The sequence below is a fragment of the Dendrobates tinctorius genome, unplaced genomic scaffold (genome assembly GCF_039654945.1).
Source record: "Dendrobates tinctorius isolate UK_male_01 unplaced genomic scaffold, ASM3965494v1 ptg000188l, whole genome shotgun sequence".
Classification (NCBI taxonomy): Eukaryota; Metazoa; Chordata; class Amphibia; order Anura; family Dendrobatidae; genus Dendrobates; species Dendrobates tinctorius.
In genome coordinates, this window is record NW_027361855.1 from 4,450,287 (window position 1) to 4,474,770 (window position 24,484).

Genomic DNA, 24,484 nt, shown 5'->3' on the forward strand with positions numbered 1-24,484 from the left:
CACACATTTGCGGTGGGCAGTGTACAGACAAAGTTTCTTTTGGCGATTACCTTGATCTGCTCCTTGTCTACATTTTCCGCTAAGGCTTTTGTAGATTCAGGAGCAGCTTTGAATCTGATGGATTTGGACTTTGCTAAACGTTATGGTTTTCCCCATGATACCCCTGCGGACTCCTATCCCTTTGAGGGGTATTGATGCTTTGGCGGAGAATAAACCCCAGTTTTGGACCCAGGTGATAATGCGGGTCGCCCCGGACCACCAAGAAAATTGTAAATTTTTGGTGTTTCACAAATTGCATGATACTATTGTTCTGGGTTTTCCTTGGTTGCAAACTCATAATCCACTTTTGGATTGGAAATCTGTGTCTGTGATGAATTGGGGTTGTCAATGTGTTCTTAGTTACACTCCTGTTTTCTCCACCTCTCCCCAGACTCATGATATTCCTGACTAGTTGGCTGATTTTTCTGATGTATTTACTGAGAGTAAGTCTTCATCTTTGCCTCCTCATAGGAGTTATGACTGTGCAATTGAGTTAATGCCCGGGTGTAAATTTCCCAAGGGTCGGCTTTTCAATTTATCGGTACCAGAACATGATGCTATGCGATCTTATATCAAGGAGTGGTTGGAGAAAGGTCATATTAGACCATCCTCTTCACCTTTAGGTGCTGGGGTTTTTTTTGTGGCCAAGAAAGATGGTTCATTAAGGCCATGTATTGACTACTGTTCCCTTAACAAAATCACTGTTCAATATCAATACCCATTACCCGATTCCTGATTTATTTTCCAGAGTTAAAAGTGCCTGTTGGTTTACCAAGCTTGACCTCAGGGGGTGTATAATCTTATTCACATCAAGCACGGGGATGAATGGAAGATGGCGTATAATACTCTGGAGGGACATTTTGATGATTGGGATTCTCATGTGGAACATGTCCGGACTGTGTTCTGGATTTTGAGGGAAAATTCTCTGCATGTTAAGGGATCGAAGTGTCTTTTTTGGTGTACAGAGGATTTCATTTTTGGGATTCATTTTGTCCCCCGTCTGCTATTGAAATGGACCCGGTCAAGGTACAGGCCATTTATGATTGGGTTCAGCCCACTTCTTTGAAGGCTCTCCAGAAGTTTTTGGGTTTTGCTTATTTCTACCGTAAATTTATAAGTAATTTTTCTGGTATTGTTAAACCACTGACTGATTTGACCAAAAAGGGCGCTGATGTGGTGAATTGGTCTCCAGAGGCAGTCTCGGCATTTCAGGAGCTTAAGCGGAGATTCACTTCTGCTCCGGTTCAATGGCAACCTGATGTCTCACTCCCAATTCAGGTGGAGGTAGATGCTTCTGGGATTTGTGCAGAAACCGTTTTGTTACAAAAAGATCCGATGACTTCAAAGATGAATCCCTTTGCCTTCTTTTCTCGAAAATTCTCCCCATCTGAACGCAACTATGATGTGGGGAATTGGGAATTGTTGACCATGAAATGGGCATTTGAAGAGTGGAGACGTTGGTTGGAGGGAGCTAGACATCAAGTTGTGGTCCTCACCGACCACATGAATTTGATTCATCTTGAATCAGCCAAACGCTTGAATCCTAGACAGGCTAGGTGGGCCTTGTTTTTCACGCATTTTAATTTTGTGGTCTCCTTTCTTCCGGGCACTAAGAATGTTAAGGCGGACGCCCTTTCTAGGAGTTTCTTTGCGGATTCTCTTGATATGACCGAGCCTACTACCATTCTAAATGAGGGTGTAGTTCTTTCCGCTATTTCACCTTATTTGTGACGTGCCCTGGAGGAATTTCAGGAGGACAAACCTGAACGTTGCCCTATGGCAAAATTGTATGTCCCTGTCCAGTGGAGGAAAAGAGTAATGTCTGAAATTCATTGCTCCGCATTGGCTGGTCATCCAAGTATTTGGTACCAGAGATTTGGTGAGTCGGTTGAATGGTTACGCAGTTTACCGATCAACATTCGTACGCCCTTTTTTTATCTAAGCCCCCTTTTCGCCAACTCCTCCGTACACACATTCCACAGCCGTCAAACTTTGATAAGTGACGCAGTTCACTTAACAGAGATCGTGCCTGCAGGTTTACTTTTTTCACCCGCCACCCCCATGCACACATACAGCTGCCGAACTTTGATAAGGGAAACCGTTTACTTATCAAAACTAGGGCCTGCTGTTTTAGACACTTTTATTTTCGCCATCTCCGTGCGCACATCCTGCAGCCGCCGAATTTTGATAAGTGACGCAGTTCAATTATCAGAGCTAGGGCCTGTTTTAGACTTTTTTCCACAGGCATTTTTTTCTCCCTATTTGCTTTTTTCTTTTAACTTTTTCTTTTCAGAATAGTTTACACCAATCACTATCCCTCCACACATACAGTTATCAATAAAATACAACCAAGCACCTTACTCAAAAAAATGTCCCACTCTTCACATTTGTCCCAACAGCGCTATTCATTGGAGGAGGCATATTCTTTCCTTGCCTCCGCCACTGATAGCGAGGGAGAGGATCCCACATTTCTATACTTTTCCGATTCTTCGTCCTCATCCTCTTCCTCATCTTCCTCCTTGGGTCCTGAGGAACCGCCACGCAGACGCCCTAGGACAGAAGATAAGGCAGCACCCACCATTCCCGAAGCTGAACCAGCACACCCCATTGCGGATCCCGTATGTACCTCGTCCCCCGAAAATTGCAAGCCACTGATTCCTGATTTTGTGGCAGAATCAGGAATAAAGGTTGACACCACCGGCCTCACAGAAATAGACTTTTTCAAAGTCTTTTTCTCTGAGGATTTTGTTAACCTCTTGGTGGAGCAAACTAATTTGTACGCACGTCAATTTTTGGAACAAAACCCGTGTTCATGGTTTTCTACCTGGTCTCCTGTAGACACAGCTGAAATGACGCAGTTTTGGGGCATGGTCCTTCAAATGGGGATCCTGACGAAGCCAGAACTTTGGCAATATTGGATTGTTGATATTTTATATAACACTCCAGTGTTCCGAATGGTCATGGCCCGGACGCGTTTTGAGGCCATCCACAAATTCCTGCATTATACTGATAATTCTTTGAAAAAGAGATAAGTCCAGCTCCGAGGATAAAATCCAAAAAACTGTATTAGAAATCCATTAAAAAGAGAGAGCTGGAGCTTTGGCAACATAGTGACACAGAGAAGAGATCAACTGGCAGACCTGAGGCACGGGGGAGGGCTTGCCTCCTGCAGCATAGTCCGGGAGCTTCCAGACATAGATCAAGCTGCAGCAGCCATAGCAGGAATGCTGTGATGCACAGCATACCTAAATGAACACTGCTCTAAGTGAAACAGTAAGACAATACACTGTGAAATTACAATGACTGCATATTAAACTTGAGGAGCACACTATCAATTATAATCCCCTCATTTGCAGTATGGCATAAGAGGAAAACTGATGCCCAGCGAGGAGGACGGAGTTAACTACCACAGAGCATAAATGATTGCAAGGTTTACAAACTAAATAGCAGATGGGCGCTGAGTTCTTGTGGTAACTGAACCTACTAAAGGATACAGCGAGTACCTGAAAGTGGGAAAGCTTTTATCTTTTGGAGCTCATTAATACACAGACTGCAATAGCACTTGGAAGGTATACAGGGGTTGAACACCATTTGGTGGCGAAAGGGGTCTATGACACCCAGAATTTGTGTACATGTTAGGTTCTAACATGTTATGAGACGCTGACAGATGAATGTACTGAGATAAGATTTTCCAGTCTCAACTAAAGGAGCCATATCACACTCCCCACAAAATATTAAAGAAAGAAATATGGTCAAAATAGGACGTGCGGCCGGAGCGTTTGGCAATAGAGGGACACCATCATATAATGAGATGGAGAAGTTTATCACAAAACAAAAGGGATAAAAGCTAGATGCACCCCGCTCTAATGAAAGCAGTGAAAGCCCAGAATTGGAAAGAGAAGCAGAGTCCCCGGACTTAGAGGACAAGGACGGACCCATATCCAGAGGCTTTATTAAAAACATACTGTGTTCGGCTCTGGCCCCTTTAGCAAAAGATCTTTCAGACATTAAAAAAGACATCCAACATATTGGTTACAGAGTAGAGGAACTAGAGGTAGCACAGGCTGCTCTAACCACATACACAAGTGAATTATCTTCAGGACTCCAACTTCATGAAGATCATATTAACACTCTACATACAGCGCTAAAGGACATGGAAAATAGAAACAGGAGAAATAATCTGAGAGTCCGGGGTGTTAGGGACGGCGGAACGCACCAAATATAAATAATAGGAGGTGCGTTCGCCGCCCGGGGTCCACCGTGCGGTAGGTGACTAGACCGCTGCTGGACAATGGCAGGTGCACCAGAAGGTGCCGTAGTGCGCACGGGTTAACGTCACCCGAACTCTAGGAGCGGCTCTGTTCAGACACAGAGTCACTTAGCAAAAATACATGCAAAGACGCTGGCCCTGTTAACGTCACAGGAGCCGGCATGTGGCGTCGCAGCCGCGAACACCAATAGCTGCTGATATTGCAGCGCAGCGGCAGCTAAGGCCGCAAGCGTCAGCGCAGAGAACCGGGCACCGACGGATGCTAGTGTAGGAGTGGAGCAAGTGGCGTGTCGCTTGCCACAACCCTGGAGCTGACTATGCACATTCAGTCACCACTCGTAATATCAGAGGGTAGGGGTTTCATAATGAGTCAGACACCAGTCCATGCATCCATCACCATACACACACAGAATAATATGCTACACTAGCGCATAGCCGAGCCGCCATGCGGGGCTTTTATAGCCATGCGCTTCCAGGACCTTCCAATACTTTAGGAAGGACCAATCAGATCCGACACAGGACCTGCACATGTGACCCCTGCTCTCCAGTGAGAGGGCACATTGCGGGCATGCCCAGTAGCACGGCACAAGGACTTAGCCTCTGGAGCGGTTCCCTGCAAAGCAGGTTGCGCTACCATTGCTACACCGGAGGTAGCAGCAACATCCAGGCTCACAGAACGAGTCTGAGGAGAATGCCTGGTTCACCGTGATTGCTGAGCAGGAGTCCGAGCGGTCTGAGGAGAATGGGAGACCGCAGGATGTCTGGCTCTGGATTCCCGCTGTGCAGTGCCAGGAATCCGACGCCTAACATTACCCCCCCTCCTAGGGCCCCCCCCTCTGAGCCTCACTTCGCTCAAAGGCCGCGATCAGGAGCGGTGCATGAATGTTTTCCACCAGCTCCCAGGTCCGAGCCTCGGGACCATGACCCTTCCAGTCCACCAAATAAAATTTTTTGCCACGGACAAACCTGCACCCCACGATGGCGTTAACCTCAAACTCGTCAGACAATAAGTCTGATGACCCGGCATATGACTCAGAAAACCGGATCATGTGAACTGGTTTGAGGAGGGACACATGGAACATGTCCGAAATGGCCAAATGTGGAGGAAGAGCCAGGCGGTAGACCACCGAGCTAAGTCGCTCGAGGACCTTGAATGGTCCAATGTATCGCGGTGCGAACTTGGGAGACTCGACCCGCAGTTTAATATTTCGGGTAGAGAGCCATACCATGTCGCCAGTGGAGAAACTTGGCGCGGGCCGCCGATGCGTGTCGGCGGACGCCCTCATCCTCTCTTTAGATGCCCGGATAGCATCCTGAGTGCGATCCCAAATGTCCCGGGCCTCCACTGCCCAGTCTGCCACCCTGGAGTCAGTGGAGGACACTGGCATCGGGACAGGGACGCGTGGATGTTGACCGTAGTTTAAGAGGAAGGGCGTCTGTCGAGTGGAATCAGCCACCGCATTGTTTAGGGCAAATTCAGCCCAAGGTAGCAAGGATGCCCAGTCATCCTGCCTGGCAGAGACAAAATGCCGTAGGTAGGTGACCAAGGTTTGATTGGCTCTCTCGACCAAGCCATTCGTCTCGGGATGGTAGGCAGAGGACAGATTTAGCTCGATGCTGAGTAGGCTGCAGAGCTCCCTCCAAAACCGAGACGCAAACTGGGGACCTCGGTCACTCACGATTTTGTCCGGCATGCCATGCAAACGGAATACGTGCTTAATAAACAAAGTGGCCAGACCTCGAGCGGAAGGCAGGCATGCGAGTGGCACCAGGTGCACCATTTTGGAAAAATGGTCGGTGACCACCCAGATGACCGTACTGCCACCAGACTTGGGCAGGCCAACTATGAAATCCATGCCAACCATCTCCCATGGTCTATCCGCCACTGGCAGGGGATACAACAGCCCCGCCGGCCTCTGTCTAGAGGGTCTGTCCGAGCACACGAAACGCATGCTTGCACGTATTCCTTGACATCTCGAGCCATATGTGGCCACCAATATGACCTTGCCAGGAGTTTGGTAGTCCGTTTATTGCCAAAATGACCACCCACCCTGGAGGCATGTGCCCAGGCGAGGACCTCCGGCCGTAGCTGAGGAGGCACCAAGGTCTTGCCTGGTGGCACTGACTCGAGAGCGACTGGAGCCACAGTCGTAAAACTCTCCGGCGGGAGAATTAACCGAGGCTCAGCCTCTCCTTCTTCCGCCGAGACCACCGAGCGTGAGAGAGCATCCGCACGGATGTTCTTCTCTCCAGAAAGGTAGTGCAGGGTGAAGCGGAAGCGGGAAAAGAAGAGCGACCACCTAGCCTGACGGGAGTTCAGGCGCTGGGCAGTCTGTAAATAGACCAGATTTTTATGGTCCGTATATACCTGGAAGGGAAACCGAGCCCCCTCCAGGAGATGTCTCCATTCTGAAAAGGACAACTTCATGGCTAGCAGCTCCCTGTCACCGATGGAGTAATTCTTCTCTGCCGGTGAGAAGGTCTTTGAGAAGAAGAAGCAGGGATGCTTCCGACCTTGAGCGTCCTTTTGGAAAAGAACTGCTCCTGCACCGACAGAGGAGGCATCTACCTCTAGTATAAATGGCTTGTTCACATCGGGACGATGTAGGATGGGAGCGCCAGCAAAATGACACTTTATAGCCGAGAAGGCCTTGGAGACCTGTTCAGACCAAGCGTTGGGGTTAGCTCCTTTTTTGGTGAGAGCAACCAAAGGAGCTACCAGGGTGGAAAAGTGTGGTATAAACTGGCGGTAATAGTTCACGAACCCCAGAAAGCGCTGCACCGCTTTGAGTGAATGAGGTTCTTGCCAGTCCATTACCGCTTGCAGTTTGGCAGGATCCATAGCCAGCCCCTGGGCCGAGATGATATAGCCCAGGAACGGCAAGGACTCCTGCTCAAACTGGCACTTCTCCAGCTTGGCAAAGAGGAAATTCGCCCGCAGACGGTCGAAGACCCTGCAGACGTCCCTCCGGTGGGTAGTCAAATCTGGCGAAAAGATTAGTATATCATCCAGATAGCATGTCGCGGAAGAAGTCGTTGACAAAATCCTGGAAGACAGCTGGCGCATTACAAAGGCCAAAAGGCATAACAAGATATTCGTAATGGCCATCCCTGGTATTAAAAGCTGTCTTCCATTCGTCTCCTTCGTGAATGCGGATCAGGTTGTATGCCCCTCGCAGATCCAACTTAGTAAAGATCTGGGCCCCTCGCAACCTGTCAAACAACTCGGAGATCAACGGTAGAGGGTATTTGTTGTTAACCGTGATCGCATTGAGACCTCTGTAGTCAATGCAGGGGCGTAACTCTCCGCTCTTCTTCTGAACGAAGAAGAACCCTGCACCAGCCAGTGACACCGACTTTCTGATAAAGCCTCTAGCCAGGTTCTCCCGGATGTATTGTGACATAGCTTCAGTCTCAGGGAGAGATAGTGGATACACACAGCCTCTAGGAGGTTCTGTGCCTGGCATGAGGTCTATCGGGCAGTTGTAAGGACGGTGCGGTGGGAGCGTCTCTGCAGATTTTTTGGAGAAGACGTCCGCGTATTGGTGGTAGGGTTTAGGTAGTGCGGAGAGATCCGCAGGCACTCCAGTGGAAGCCACCTGAAGACTGCCCCTCAGACATCTCCCCTCGCAGTCCTGGCTCCAGGCCAGTATCTTCTCTGTCGCCCACTCGATATGGGGAGAGTGGCACCGAAGCCAGGGAACCCCGAGCAGCACCTGATCGATGCCGTCGGGCAGGATTAGCAGAGACAGAGTCTCGTGATGAGAGGGTGAGATAGTGAGCCCTAGTGGAGCTGTCTGATGGGTCACCTGAGAGGGTAATGGTGCTCCGTTAACCACCCTGATGGTCAGAGGCTGAGGTAATAATACCAGGGGAATGGCGTGTTTCTGGGCGAAGGTAGAAGACATAAAATTCCCCTCGGCCCCAGAGTCCACGGTAACCTCTGCCTCCCAGGTGGAGGACCCACTGTCTAAGATGCCCCGGAATACCGGCTTGGGTGAGAAGGGTTTCATATTGGACTGCCCACTACCTACGGCCACTGGGCGTGGACGCCTTTTCGCCCGCAGAGGACACGTGCTAGCCGGGTGACCAAACTGTCGGCACTGATAGCAACGTGCAGAGCTTCGCATCGGTCGTGGCTTAGAGCCGGTGCGAGACACCTCCATAGGTTCAGAGGGTGAAAGCTCCTGTGCGGGGTATATTAGTGGTTCGGTGAATGTGGGAGCCAAGTTAACCCTACGTCTGGACTGTGCCCGTTCCAGCCCGCGCTCCGTAAACCGGAGGTCAATGCGGGTGGAAACGGCAATCAAATCCTCCAGACTTGTGGGAACCTCTCTGGTAGCTAGAGCGTCTTTAACGTGCTCAGCCAACCCTCTCCAAAACACCGGGACTAAGACTTTGTCCGGCCACTCTAACTCGGAAGCCAATGTCCGGAACCGGACGGCATAATGGCTGACCGAGAGTGACCCCTGTGTTAGGGAGAGTAATTGTAAAGAGGTGTCATGCGTGATCCGTGGTCCCAAAAAGACCTGCTTCAGGGCCGCGAGGAACTGCGCAGCACCCTGAACCACAGGATCATCACGTTCCCACAATGGCGTGGCCCATTGTAATGCTCTGCCAGACAAAAGTGACACAATAAACCCCACCTTAGCCTGCCCTGTAGGAAACCGGGCAGCCAGTAACTCAAGCTGAATTGAGCACTGACTGACGAATCCCCTACAGGTGGCGCTGTCACCCGAAAATTTGTCGGGAAGCGGGAGGCGAGAAAGTGTTGGCATGGGCAAAAGAGCAGGCACACGTGAGACAGCCTCGGCGACTGTCTGGGCTGCAGTTAGTGCGGTATTTGCTGCTGAGTTGGCGCTCTCAATAGCCGCCAACCTGCTCTCCAGCTGCCGAATATAGCGCTGCAACTGCTGCACGTCTGCCATTGCCAGCCAGACCCTGGCGCTAGTGTAATGTTAGGGACGGCGGAATGCACCAAATATAAATAATAGGAGGTGCGTTCGCCGCCCGGGGTCCACCGTGCGGTAGGTGACTAGACCACTGCTGGACAATGGCAGGTGCACCAGAAGGTGCCGTAGTGCGCACGGGTTAACATCACCCGAACGCTAGGAGCGGCTCTGTTCAGACACAGAGTCACTTAGCAAAAATACATACAATACAAATACATACAAAGACGCTGGCCCTGTTAACGTCACAGGAGCCGGCATGTGGCGTCGCAGCCGCGAACACCAATAGCTGCTGATATTGCAGCGCAGCGGCAGCTAAGGCCGCAAGTTTCAGCGCCGAGAACCGGGCACCGACGGACGCTAGTGTAGGCATGGAGCAAGTGGCGTGTAGCTTGCCACAACCCTGGAGCTGACTATGCACATTCAGTCACCACTTGTAATATCAGAGGGTAGGGGTTTCATAATGAGTCAGACACCAGTCCATGCATCCATCACCATACACACACAGAATAATATGCTACACTAGCGCATGGCCGAGCCGCCATGCGGGGCTTTTATAGCCATGCGCTTCCAGGACCTTCCAATACTTTAGGAAGGACCAATCAGATCCGACACAGGACCTGCACATGTGACCCCTGCTCTCCAGTGAGAGGGCACGTTGCGGGCATGCCCAGTAGCACGGCACAAGGACTTAGCCTCTGGAGCGGTTCCCTGCAAAGCAGGTTGCGCTACCATTGCTGCATCGGAGGTGGCAGCAACATCCAGGCTCACAGAACGAGTCTGAGGAGAATGCCTGGTTCGCCGTGATTGCTGAGCAGGAGTCCGAGCGGTCGGAGGAGAAGGGGAGACCGCAGGATGTCTGGCTCTGACTCTGCAGTGCCAGGAATCCGATGCCTAACACGGGCCATTCCAGAGATAACTGGACAGGAAGATGTAACAGCGACTGAGACAGAATCATTATCGCCCCTGCTGGATCCAAGTGAAAGACCAATGCTGATACTTGAGAGAGCACATAGAGCTCTAAAGCCTAAACCCAAGACAACAGATCGACCGAGAGATATAATCTGCAGGATTTTGGACTTTCAGATGAAGGAAAAAAATTCTTAAAAAAGCAAGATCAATGGAAACATTTAAATACGGAAGTGTAACAGTTCATATATTTCAGGATCTCGCCACTTCAACCTTAACTACGAGACACATACTGAAGCCTTTTACGGATATACTTAAAAGAAAGCATTTTTTGTTTCGGTGGCTCTTCCTCTTTGGTCTACTGATTACAGCGAATGGCAGGAGATTTACAATTAGAGCAACAACAGACATTGTAAAGGTCTGTGAAATACTCGAGATAACACTTGATCCAATGCCAGACCTCAGATTGCTACACACAGATGTCCTTCTTCCGAACTTACCGACACAGGACCAATGGAGGGAGGCAGGCAGTTCGAGGAGACAACGATCCAAGAAAAGGCACACTGGGGCTCAGCGTTCCGTTAATACTTGAACTACGCTCATTAACCTGGATATAATGTGCTAATTTTTGCTCTACTGGCTCATAGGTGGTTTAATATGATGTTAAAATACTAGAATTTGTCAGTTTCCCTTGCTGGGTGTGTCTTAATTAGACTGACAGTCAAAATGTTAGTGACAGGGCATCGAGCCCATGTTTGCATTGATTTGTTCATGTTATTTTTTCTTTTTACCCGTTTTTCACCTCCTTCCCACACCCTTGACTTTCTGGCGGAGTGGCAAAAACCGATGTCTGAGGCCTGAGGTTCCTGTGAGTTGTCATGGATGATAACATGCAAGCAACGACCATTGTATCATATAATGTGAGAGGACTCAATGCACCGATTAAGAGATCTCAGGTATTAACACACATTAAGAAACTTGGGGTGGACATAGTTTTGTTACAAGAGACGCATTTCACAAACGATAAGGCCCCGAATCTAGAAAGACACTACTACAATACCTGGTATCATTCATACTCATCCTCCAGAATATCTAGAGTGGTCGCAATAGCGGTTTACAAACATACGCCATTCCAATTCAAGGAATTGATCAAAGATAATGATGGCAGATATATCTTCATTAAGGGGACATTAACTCATCAATTGATTACAATAGGGAATCTTTACGCTCCCAATACGAAACAAGATATTTGGTTGCTAAAGTAATGAAAGAAGTCACCCAGTTCATAGAGGGAACCTTAATATTGGGGGGGTGACTTGAACACGCCTCTTGAACCAGCACTTGACACCTCGTCAGGGAGATCTAACATTACAAAAAGAGCACTAAAACGTTTCTCCATGGTTTTACACTCAAACCAACTAGTTGACACCTGGAGATATCTTTGCCCTACCACAAGGGACTTTACCCACTTCTCACAAGTGCAATCGTCATATAGTCGTATCGATTATCTTTTCTTACAATTCCAGTCTCTTTCATACCTAAAAGATGCGCAAATAATTCCCAGTATTCACTCTGACCATTCTATACTTTTGATAAGGTTTATGGTGGGACACAGACCCAAAAATATAACGTGGAGGTTATATAAGTCTCTCCTGTCTGAACAGCCTTTTAAAGATAAGATAAAAGAATCGCTACAAGTATATTTCGAGCTTAACACGCAAGATCAAATACAATTCCCTATTGTTTGGGAACGCAATGCTGTGATAAGGGGGAGATGATCTCAATAGCCTCACACCGGAAGAAATTAAAGCAAACAAATTTGGACACCTTGTATAAGGAGATTGTCTCCTTGATAAAAATCATAAGCAAACACAAAGCCCCAACACCTTGGCCCTTTTGTCACAAAAGAGACAAACCCTAAAAGATTTGACGAACAAAGAGTCAATTAAAACTTTCACGAAATGGAAGCATAACATTTTTGCACATGGAGACAAAGTGTCGAGATTCATGGTTTCTCTGATCAAAAAAAGGAAAGCGAGGTCACTAATTTATACACTAAAAAGTCCAAGGGGAACTAAGATTAGAGACCCGGATGGCATTGCAGAGGCCTTCCAAGACTACTATTCTTCTCTTTATAATTTGCGCTCTGGGGAAACAACAGAACAATTCAAAAAACGAAAAGTCGATATTAGGGACCATCTACAATTGGTTAATTTATCAAAACTCTCCGAGGGTCAACAACTCGGGCTGACTAGTCCCTCTACATTACAGGAACTCCAGTCTGCCCTGTCGAACTGCCCAGTGGGCAAGAGTCCGGGTCCGGATGGCCTCCCTGCCTCCTACTACAAAACCTTTCAAGAGATTTTAAACCCCCAACTTTTGAAGTTGTGTAATGAAGTGCTATCGGGAGCGGCTTTCCAGAAGCAGACGGAAGCACACATCTCCTGAATTCATAAAGAGGGCAAAGACCCCGAGCTATGTAGTAATTACAGACCAACCTCACTATTAAATAATGATCGTAAGCTCTTTGCAGAAATGATTGCCAAAAGGGTGAGTTTGGTCTTAGGCTCATTGATATCACCAGACCAAACAGGATTTGTGAACGTCAGGGAAGGCAAAGACAATTCTCTAAGAGTCCTATATTTGATGCAGCATGCACACCTCAATAGGAGGCCCCTAATACTTATGGGAACGGATGCAGAAAAAGCGTTCGACAGGGTGGACTGGACTTTCATGCAGGAGACTCTTTTGAAATTTGGCTTTCCTGAAATGCTAATTACAGCTATATTTCAAATGTATGTGTTCAACAGCGAAGGTGAGGCAGTCACAGGGTGCTGCTGTGCTTTTTTATATATGTTTTGCAGTCACTGCAGCTTGCACCTATTCACACTTGGGAAAAAAATGTGACTCCCTCTGCTTGACCCTTGCACTCCTACCGTTAACCTGCAGGTGTTCTCAGCCAGTTCTACTAGCCCATTCACTTGTAGGCTTGCAGCCCAGGAGAGACATGTTTGTCCATTATAATAGTTTTTTTTTTTTTTTTACCTGAAAGTGGCATATACAGTAGGATATGGTAGGGTTCAGACAGGACCCGTCAGAGAAGTGTCACCTTGCCGCGGTTGACGGGCACACATGAATTGGCCAAATCATGCGCTAAGAACCTTCGCTTTTGTAAGTACATCTTGCTGAGGGACAGAGCGTTTGAAAGTTTTTATTTCCATTGACATTATAGGTCTTGGCATTCACAGGGTGCTGATGTGCTTTTTTTATATATGTTTTCCAGTTACTGCAGCTTGCACCTATTCACACTTGGAAGATGCTGGTCAGGTTTTTTTGTATAGCTATATATACATACACATATATAAAGCTGAGTGTATAGCCCCGCCCACTCCGCATAGCCACGTTCACTATAATATCCCACATCATCCCGTCATCCAGAGCTAATGGACTACTACCCCTAATATCCCACATCATCCCGTCAGCCAGAGCAACCGGACTACTACCCCTAATATCCCACATCGTCCCGTCAGCCAGAGCCACCGGACTACTACCCCTAATATCCCACATCATCCCGTCAGCCTGGGGTCAGAACAAGAGCGCTGAGTGGAATTGCCCTAACTTCCATATCAATGATCCCTTTAATAGAAGCCTGGGGTGAGAATCAGAGCACTGAGGGATTTACCCTAACTTCCATACTGGAGATCCCTTTAAGAGAGGCCTGGGGTCAGTACCAAAGCGCAGAGTGGATGTGCCCTCACTTCCATACTGGGGAACCCTTTAAGAGAGGCCTGGGGTCAGAACCCGAGCGCTGAGTGGAATTGCCCTAACTTACAAACCGGGGATCCCTTTAAGAGAGGCCTGGGATCAGAACCAGAGCGCTGAGTGGATTTGCCCTGACTTGCATACCAATGATCCCTTTAATAGAATCCTGGGGTCAGATTCAGAGCGCTGAGGGATTTGCCCTAACTTCCATACAGGAGATCTCTTTAAGAGAGCCTGGGGTCAGTACCAGAGCATTTGAAGGCAATTGCCCTGACTTCCATACTGGGGATCCTTTTAAGAGAGCTTGGGGTCAGAACCAGAATGCTGAGTGAAATTGCCCTAACTTCCATACCAATGATCCCTTTAATAGAAGCCAGGGGTCAGTATCAGAGCGCTGGATGGATTTGCCCTGACTTCCATATCAATGATCCCTTTAATAGAAGCCTGGGGTCAGTATCAGAGTGCTGAGGGATTTGCCCTGACTTCTATGCCAACAATCCCTTTAAGTGGGAAGATGTGCCTATAGGATGTGTGATGTGTATATAGGCATGGAAGAGGTGATTTATTTCTGTCATGTGCTCTCTGCTCCTTTTTGGGGGGCAGACAATGGCTGGGATCTTATATTTCCGGGAATGCTAGATTTCTCCCACCATATCAGTGTCTGCTGAGGTGTTTTCTAGAGAGGGAAAACTGTTGCTCATAGCAACCAAAACAGTTCTGGTGAAATGAAAGATGCGTAGTGATTGGTTGCAAGGAAAACTGTTGATCATAGCAACCAATCACAGCTCATCTTTTACACTGCTCTGGTGAAATGAAAGATGCTTCGTGATTGGTTGGTGATACCCACAGACACACACACACACACACATTCAGAAATATATATAGAGATAGAAGAAATAGTGGATTTTTCACACCTTTCGACTGCTAAATTTAGGGAGACTTGGGCCCCATGGGTATCATATAGGGAAACAGATGAATATTCAAAGTTCAGGAGCACTGAGTAACTGAAGTTTTCTGGAGGGTTATCTCGGATCTCGATTGAAAGGTGAGCTGTGTAATATGTGACTCACACTACTATCCCTATTGCAAATTGAGATTCTGATTTGGCTTGTATCCTAAGTCATACTACAAGACTCGTTAAAGGGTTGATTGTGACTTGTAGGATCGCTACTACCAATAGGTGGCGCTGTAGAGTAAAAGTCCTCTTTCTTTCTGAAGAGGCAATTTGCATATTACTATCCCTATAGACCTTCTGTATTATGTTGGAATCAGATACCATCTCCGCCTTCCCCCCTGTTTGGAAGACTCTCCTATCACCCTATCCCTCTCTCCCCCCTACACCTTCCTAACTTTTACCTTAAAACTTAAAAGAAATAGGATTATATGTACAGGCATTAATTCCTCGAAATTATGAAAATCTTGGAGTTAGAACAGTACAGTCATACTGTAAGGAAATCTGCTTTCTTTTTATTACTACATACTAGCTTTACATGAAAAGAGATTTTGTTTGAAATCAAATGTCATACTACGCGTAATTGATAAACTACTGAATAATTTTCTTGAATTCAAATGCTCTGTTACATATATCCGTTAGTTTTATATGTTCTTCTTGTATGCATTTAAAACTTAATAAAAAGATGTTTAAAAAAAAAAAAGGAAATCCATTAAAAAAGTGATATGGCTGCAACATTCATAATACAGGATATACCCAACCGGGATGTCTGAAAAGGAATTGCCCAGGGAGGACGTGGACGCATTTAGAACATTGTGTTCTTAAACTCAGTTTTTTAGATTTTATTCTCGGAGCTGGACTTGTCTCTTTTTCAAAGAATCTTCTGTGACATCTGGCGGAGATGTGTCCTTGCTCGTGCTTTCTGTCCTCCATCATGAACATCCAGGTGGTGAGCTGAATTATATTTTGTCATTGCATTGATTATACCGATAATGCACAGTGTCCCGAACGAGATGACCCCAACTTTGACAGGATGTTCAAAGTTCGGTCAGTCATCGAACACTTCACATGTCCCCACGCAAAGGGACATGTGCGTGGATGAGTCCTTAGTTCATTTTAAGGGAAGGCTCAGATTCCATTTGTAACAACCCTTCTGGCATCACTGCATGGCCTCCCTTCCCCCGCACACCAACTTACTCACTGCTCCGGGTCATGCTGTGAATTCTGTTTGCTGCCAGTCCTATGCTCTGTGCTCTATGTCTCTGTTCTCCTGTATGCTTCCTGGCTATGTGTGTATAGGGTGGTGGCACCAGAACTCTCTGGTTCTTATGCAGTCAGGGTGCACCTGTTCAATCTGTCCCTGACCAATTACCTAGAGCCCTCAACTATTTAGATCTGCCACACCCACTGAACATTGCCTGTGCAATGTCTATACTCAGTTAGTATCTGCTGAGGAAGCCAGGCCCTGTTCTGTGTATCTCCTCTCTGTAGGAATACTATAGCCTTGCTTTGTATTCTTTGTCTGCCCTCCAGGAGGCTGCATATCCTGGTCTCTGTGTCTCGGTCGTAGCCTTGTGTTTTCTTGTCCTTCTACCCTCCAGGAGGCTGTATATCCTGTACTGTCTCCTTGTCTGTGGCTTCCTTCCCTGCTGTGTCCTTCCTTGTGTCCTCCCTGTCGGTGCTCTGCACCTTTGCAAGCTGTCTCTGCTCTGCACCTTTGCAAGCTCTGTCTGTGCTCTACACCTTTGCAAGCTCTGTGTTCTGCACCCTTGCAAGCTCTGTGTGTGCCTCTGCAGCCTTGCAGCTCTGTCTGTGCCTCTGCAGCCTTGCCGCTCTGTCTGTGCCTCTGCAGCCTTGCCGCTCTGTCTGTGCCTCTGCAGCCTTGCCGCTCTGTCTGTGCCTCTGCAGCCTTGCCACGCTGTCTGTGCCTCTGCAGCCTTGCCACGCTGTCTGTGCCTCTGCAGCCTTGCCACGCTGTCTGTGCCTCTGCAGCCTTGCCACGCTGTCTGTGCCTCTGCAGCCTTGCCACGCTGTCTGTGCCTCTGCAGCCTTGCCGCTCTGTCTGTGCCTCTGCAGCCTTGCCGCTCTGTCTGTGCCTCTGCAGCCTTGCCGCTCTGTCTGTGCCTCTGCAGCCTTGCCGCTCTGTCTGTGCCTCTGCAGCCTTGCCGCTCTGTCTGTGCCTCTGCAGCCTTGCCCCTCTGTCTGTGCCTCTGCAGCCTTGCCCCTCTGTCTGTGCCTCTGCAGCCTTGCCCCTCTGTCTGTGCCTCTGCAGCCTTGCCCCTCTGTCTGTGCCTCTGCAGCCTTGCCCCTGTCTGTGCCTCTGCAGCCTTGCCCCTGTCTGTGCCTCTGCAGCCTTGCCACTCTGTGCCTCTGCAGCCTTGCCACTCTGTCTGTGCCTCTGCAACCTTGCCACTCTGTGCCTCTGCAGCCTTGCCTCTATGTCTTCTCTGCTGCTGCAGAACTTCTTGCTGCAGCTTCTCTCCACAGACCTTGTGGTTCAGCTTTGCTCTGCCCCTGCTGCCGCTGCAGAACCTCTTTCTGCAGCTTCTCTCCGCACTCCTGCGGCTCTGCCTACTCTGCACTCCTGCAGCTCCGCCTTCTCCGCACTCCTGCAGCTCAGCCTACTCCACACTCCTGCAGCTCAGCCTACTCCACACTCCTGCCTGTATCCATACCTGCACCTCCTGTGTGAACAGGTCCAAAACCTGTTCTTTCATATTCCACTCCTTCCTGCCTATATCCTTACCTGTACCCGCTGTGTGAACAGGGCTAAACCTGTTCCTTCATATTCCACTCATTCCTGCCTGTATCAGTACCCGTTCCTGCTGTGTGAACAGGTCCCTACCTGTTTCTTCATACACCACACCTGCCTGCCCTGTGTCTCAAGCCGTGCCCACTTGCCCTCTGTCTCAAGCCGTGCCCGCCTGCCCTCTGTCTCAAGCCGTGCCCGCCTGACCTGTGTCTCAAGCCGTGCCCGCCTGACCTCTGTTTCAAGCCGTGCCCGTCTGACCTCTGTCTCAAGCCGTGCCCGCCTGACCTCTGTCTCAAGCCGTGCTAGCCTGCTCTGTGTCTCATCTGTACCAGCCTGCCCTGTGTCTCCAAGCCGTGCCTGTTTGCCCTGCGTCTCAGCCGTGCCTGCTTGCCCTGTGTCTCAGCCGTGCCTGCTTGCCCTGTGTCTCAGCCATATCTCCTTGCCCTGTGTCTCAGCCTGCCTGTCAGTCACACCTGTCCAAGTGACTTGTCCCCGAGTGGGATCAGCAGCCACAGCCAGACACCACCCTGGAGTGGCACCCGGCAGCTACCTGCCGCACAAGCCTGACCTCACCATCAGAGGCTCCAGCGAAGACCAAGGTAGCTGTCTTAGTCACGCCCCTTCCAGGGTAGTCTGGTTTGTGGCACAGTGGGGCCACAACCCCCTGGCTCGCGCCAATCAGCCAAGGCATGAGCGTGACCCCATCAGTACCTGGCCAGCAAGAGGGCCAGGTATGAAATCAAACTCTACAAACTGTGTGAGAGTACCTCAGGGTACACCCACAGGTTTAGAGTTTACGAAGGGAAGGACACCAGGATTGAACCCCCTGAGTGTCCCCCTGTCCTGGGAGTGAGTTGGAAAATTGTGTGGATTTTGCTGCACCCACTGCTGGATAAATGGGTGTTGATCTCTCCGATAAACTCCTCCAACCGTACAATGTTTTGAGAAAGGCCAAGGTGTGGTACAAAAAGCTGCACATCGTACAAATGGCAATGCTCAATGCTCAATGCTTTCCTGCTGTCACGATTTGCACGTCACATAGATACGTCGTACCTTCAGTTCCAGAAGGTAGTGGTTAAGGCCCTGATATTTGGCACTGCAGAAGAAGCGGGCCCCAGTACTTCTGGAATTGAAGGTGCTCGTATTGTACCAGGTCAGCATTTTCTGGGGGTGGTCCTGCCAACTGGAAGAAAAGGTAACCCACAAAAAAGGTGCCGAGTGTGTTACAAGAGGGGAATACGTAAGGACACCATTTATCAATGTGACACCTGCCCCGAAAAACCTGGCCTGCGTATGAAGGATTGCTTCAAATTGTACCAAACCTCCATGCACTACTAATTTACTTTACATGAAACAGTAGATTAGTTATAAAAAAGGGGGCACATCTAGATTTGTTCTTTTGGGGTCTAGCATCCAAAATTATGTCACTTGTGGGTTTTTTTTACTGTTTAGGCACATCAGGGGCTCTGCAAACGGAACATGACACCCGCAGACCATTCCATCAAAGTCTGCATGCCAAAATGTCACTACTTCCCTTTCGAGCCCTGACGTGTGCCCAAACAGTAGTTTTCTCCAACATGTGGGGTACCAGCGTACTCAGGACATATTTGACAATAAAGTTTGGGGTCCAACTTCCAAAAAATTGGGGACTAAAAATCATTTTTTTTTTTTAAATGTGATTTTTTTATTCTTACAACTCTACATTGTAAACTTCTGTGAAACACTTGGGGGTTCAAAGTGCCCACCACACATCTAGATAAGTTTCTTGGGGGGTTTAGTTTCCAAAATGGGGTCACTTGTAGGGGGTTTCCACAGTTTAGGTACATCTGGGGCTCTCCAAAGGCAACATAACACCCGCAGACCATTCCATCAAAGTCTGCATTCCAAAACGTCACTACTTCCCTTCCGAGCCCCGACGTGTGCTCATACAGTAGTTTTCTCCCACATATGGGGTATCAGCGTACTCAGGACAAATTGGACAACAACTCTTGGGGTCCAATTTCTACTGTTACCCTTGGCAAAATAAAAAAATTCGGGACTAAAGATCATGCTTGTGGAAAAAATATGATTTTTTTTCTTTTCACGCCTGGGCGTTATAAACTTCTGTGAAGCCCTTGGGGGTTCAAAGTGCTCACCACTCATCTAGATAAGTTCCTTGGGGGGTCTAGTTTCCAAAATGGTGTCACTTTTGGGGAGTTTCCACTGTTTAGGCACATCAGGGGCTTTCCAAACGCTGCATGGCGTCCGATCCCAATTCCAGCCAAAAAACTCAAATGGTGCTGCTTCCCTTCTGAGCTCTGCTATGCGCCCAGATAGTGGTTTACCCCCACATGATGGGTATCAGCATACTCAGGACAAATTGCACAATAACTTTTGGGGTCCTGTTACCCTTGGGAAAATAAAAATTGGGGGTGAAAAGATCATTTTTTTTTAAAAAATGTGATTTTTTAATTTTACGCCCGGGCGTTATAAACTTCTGTGAAGCACTTGGGGGTTTAAAGTTCTCACCTCACATCTAGATAAGTTCCCTGGGGGGGTCTAGTTTCCAAAATGGTGTCACTTGTGGGGGTTTCCACTGTTTGGGCCCATCAGGGGCTCTCCAAACGTGACATGGCGTCCGATCTAAATTCCAGCCAATTTTGCATTGAACAAGTCAAACGGCGCTCCTTCCCTTCTGAGCTCTGCCATGTGCCGAAACAGTGGTTCCGCTCCAAATATCAGGCATCGGCGTACTCAGGACAAATTGCACAATAACTTTTGCAGTCCAATTTCTCCTGTTACCCTTGGTAAAATAAAAAAAAATTGGACCTGAAATAATTTTTTAGTGAAAAAAAGTTAAATGTTCATTTTTTTTAAACATTCAAAAAATTCATGTGAAGCACCTGAAGGGTTAATAAACTTCTTGAATGTGGTTTTGAGCACCTTGAGGGGTGCAGTTTTTAGAACGGTGTCACTTTTGGGAATTTTCTATCATATAGACCCCTCAAAATGACTTAAAATGTGATGTGGTCCGCAAAAATAAAATGGTGTTGCAAAAATGAGAAATCGCTGGTCAACTTTTAACCCTTATAACTTCCTAACAAAAAAACTTTTGGTTCCAAAATTGTGCTGATGTAAAGTAAACATGTGGGATATGTTATTTATTAAGTATTTTATGTGCCATATCTCCGTGATTTAAGGGCATAAAAATTCAAAGTTGGAAAATTGTGAAATTTTCGCCAAATTTCTGTTCTTTTCACACATAAATGCAAGTTATATCAATTAAATTTTACCACTAACATGAAGTACAATATGTCACGAGAAAACCTTGTCAGAATCACCGAGATCCATTTAAGCATTCCAGAGTTATTACCTTATAAAGGGACAGTGGTCCGAATTGCAAAAATTGACCACCCTTGGCGGTAAAGGGGTTAAAAATCACTTACACAATTTTTTTTTTACTTTATTATATTGTCCCAGTGTGGGACATTACTATATAAAGTCAGATCGCTGATCTGACTTTTTGCAATGCAGTGTCAAATCAGTGATCTGACAGGCACTGCAGGCGGCTTGTCAGTGCCTGCTCTCATCAGGCACTGAGAAGCCACCTCCCTGCAGGACCCAGAAGGCCCCCGCGGCCATCTTGGATCCAAGGGGCCTGCAGGGAGGGGGCCCTCGGAACAACGCGAGCGCATTGCATTGTTCTGTGGGTCTCAGGGAAGAACGCAGGGACCCCCATCCCTCCGTGATTCTTCCGTATGCCCCAAGTACACTGCGATCATATTTGATCGCAGTGTGCCGGGGGTTAATGTGCTGGGAGCGGTCCGTGACTGCTCCTGGCGCATAGTGCCGGGTGTCAGCTGTGATAATCAGCTGACACCCAGCCGCGATCAGCTGCACTCCCCCCCATGAGCGCAGCTGATTGCTATGACATATTATCCCGTTCATGGGCATACGGGCCCAGGGCACATGGACGGGATAGTACGTTAAATTTCAGAAATGGGTTAAAAATATTTTTAAAAAATTTTTTTTTTGAGAAAATAAATTTTTAGTAATAGATTTTCACTGGAAATGGATGTATTCAAGAAATCCTACGGTGATTAGCGCCACATTCGCTTGGAGCTTCTTTTTACGTAGAATTCACCACATATGTAGATCCAAAGAAGGATCAACACATAGTTCTCCAAAGTGAACTGCACACCTTATTGGATTATACTGTACAAGACATGGAGGAGAAGTTCCTAAAGAATTGATTCATTGAGAATCTGCATTTCTTACTGATTGAAGGTGAGCATTACCAATACTAAAATAATTTTTGGTAAAAATGTATTACGCTCAGAGGAAGCGTCGCACTTGTCTTTTCCCTCTCTCCCTAAACCAGGATATTTCCAAAGACATTAGAAACGGCTACAGAAATACTGAAGACAGAAGGCAGATAAATTAAGCAAGGCTATGTAAAAATTTTGAATTCCCGGACTCCTGATGATCTGTTGGATTTAGGGGACTAGTACTATTTCTGGTTGTCTTCTGTAGTTAAGTGCTGATGGAAATAACACTATTTTAAAAAAAAAGGTTGTTAAAAGTGGCTGTGTGGTCTGAATAAAAATGTTGCCAATGGTACAGATGGGGTGAAAATAACAAAGTCTGGCATACTTGTCACTCCTGTAAGGGCTGCAATTGGCAGTAGTGTTCAGGTGACAGGAATCATGCATTGGAGAAACATTGAATGATGCACCAAAGTAGATTTAAAATGTCCCGCTGTAATGTGAGTGGTGGAACCACTGTACTGTGATTGGAGGAGAGCCTGGAGGGGCATAACTAGGTGAGCATCAGACTTTTCAGTAGTGCGCCTGATGGTGGGGTTAGGCTTGGCACAGGCAGCTCCATGCAGGTGAAGGTGCCTTAAATAATAAGTGTCCCCCAGCCATTGCCTGTGGACACTTTAGGATGGCGTGCTTGGCTCCTTTAAGGAGGGAGCACAGGCGCCTTAAGCACAGTGGCCGGGGATCTGTGCTCCATGTGGGCACCCTGGAAAGCAGCCAATGAGGAAGGAGGAGAAGGTGCAGGATGAGGGCTGTGGCAGTGAACAAGCTGCCAGGGAAACAGGGCAGTGGGATGCCGGCGCTACACCCGCTATACGGGAGTTAAATGTTTGGAGATGTGGATCTAAAACTGCTGTAGAGTTTCTGGATGTTCCATCCATCACAACTGCAACTCTCATCTCCCAGCACTGTCAGTAAGAGTGGAATTTGGAGAAGAACAGAGCTGACAGTTTGTGAGAGGTGAGCTCTACTCCCTTCCCCCTTGTAATCACAGTTATTGCTGACAGATCAGTGAGGAAAGCAGAACAATATGTTATTACATGTCTCACACAGAGAAAGCAGTGGGGCGTGTTCTTTATTTCTATTGTTTGATGCCTCCTTGCTTGTGATTGATCAACGTCATGCAAAGGAAAAAGAAACAGCCCTAAAGAAGAATCTATGCTAAAGCTACCTTGGTCTCAGTGGAAATTAGAACTTATATGTTACAAGCTAATATCTCTACTATGAAGATGAGAAATTAAAAAATAAAAAAGAAGGTTTATTCAGCTATGCAGCCACTATGCCATGATGAAGCAACTTTAACATGCTCAAACTGATGAAAGGTCCACTTTAAACAAATCACACTTGCTTTGAAAATCCATGTCAAAATGGCGGTAGAATTGTTTCCACTCTGCCAACCTAGCAGGATGGACAGCTCCTTAGTACTTTGGACTCATGAACTCTGTCACTCTATAGCTGTACTCGTACAATGTTAATCTTGATATCAAGATTATTCATGTCATGCTGATGTAGATTTTTTATGTAAATACACCAGTCTTATGAGGTCTGAGATCTATACAAAAAGTAACAATCTATTATAAAACATGGAAGCCAAACTGCTTTAATTTTTAGAAAATGTAAATTGCATGCTATTATTTTATTTAGCTGCTTAGATTTTTTACTAGGAATGGCAGCAAGTAATCACACATGCCATCAGAACTTCAGATTCTAGCTAAAAGAGAAAGAAGGACGGTGGATCAGGTACTACTAGTCAGAGGACTTCATAGACATGTGATCTATTTCAGTCTATCTCCATAAAGAAAAACCTTGCTTAGCGCACAGAATATTTTCAGTGACCTCATATGGGGCTAATTATTGGGTGGCAGGTGCAGTAGCTCTCATGCAATAATTAGTTAAAGAATTTACATGAAAAGAAGGATTCCTATTTTTCTGATGTTGTCACTCATAACACTCACCTCCTACGCAGATCCTCTGCAACCACGGCTCGACAGCTGAAAAGATAGGCCCGAAGTGACTTTAGCTGCTGCCTCAGACGTACAACTTGTGCCAACGTATCCACATGCCTATAGAGCAATGGGTTCTCCTGCTGCACGTCAATCAGGGGCTCTTCATACACATACTCCAGAAACTCTCTTGCTTGCTTCGATATCTGAAAAAAGAGAGAGCACTTTGTCTGCGCAGCTTTTCTTGAAATCTGAAGTCTTTGTTTCTATTGGGGACGACAGGCTGATTATATGCCCCTCGTAATCTCACAGCTGGGAAGCATATATTGTTAGCGAGCGCACCTGCCTAACATGCACAACGCTTCATGAAAAGATGCAACCTTCCTTTAGCTTGTAAATAGCTTTTTAAATTATTTTTAATTGAAATACAGTACGTCAGACAAATTGTATGCATTAAGCAACAATCGAGGGAAAAACGTTTTCCATGTAGGAGGAAATTATTACTATGCAACCTTCTTTTAGGGTTCATTGACATCAGCAGAGAATCATCTCCGCGATGAACAATATGATCATTACTCCAGACTAAGAAATGATGTCAGATAAGTGT

At 47.2% G+C, this 24,484-nt stretch overlaps 1 protein-coding gene across 3 annotated transcripts in view; it reads right to left on the reverse strand.

The window, feature by feature from the left end:
• Nucleotides 1-24,484, reverse strand: part of PLEKHM3 (pleckstrin homology domain containing M3) — a 1,535,517-nt gene that overhangs the window by 650,716 nt on the left and 860,317 nt on the right. For all 3 annotated transcript variants that reach the window (XM_073552250.1, XM_073552252.1, XM_073552251.1), the window contains exon 5: nt 23,890-24,083. In XM_073552250.1, coding sequence (XP_073408351.1) covers nt 23,890-24,083 — 194 coding nt within the window. The remainder of the gene's footprint in view (nt 1-23,889; nt 24,084-24,484) is intronic.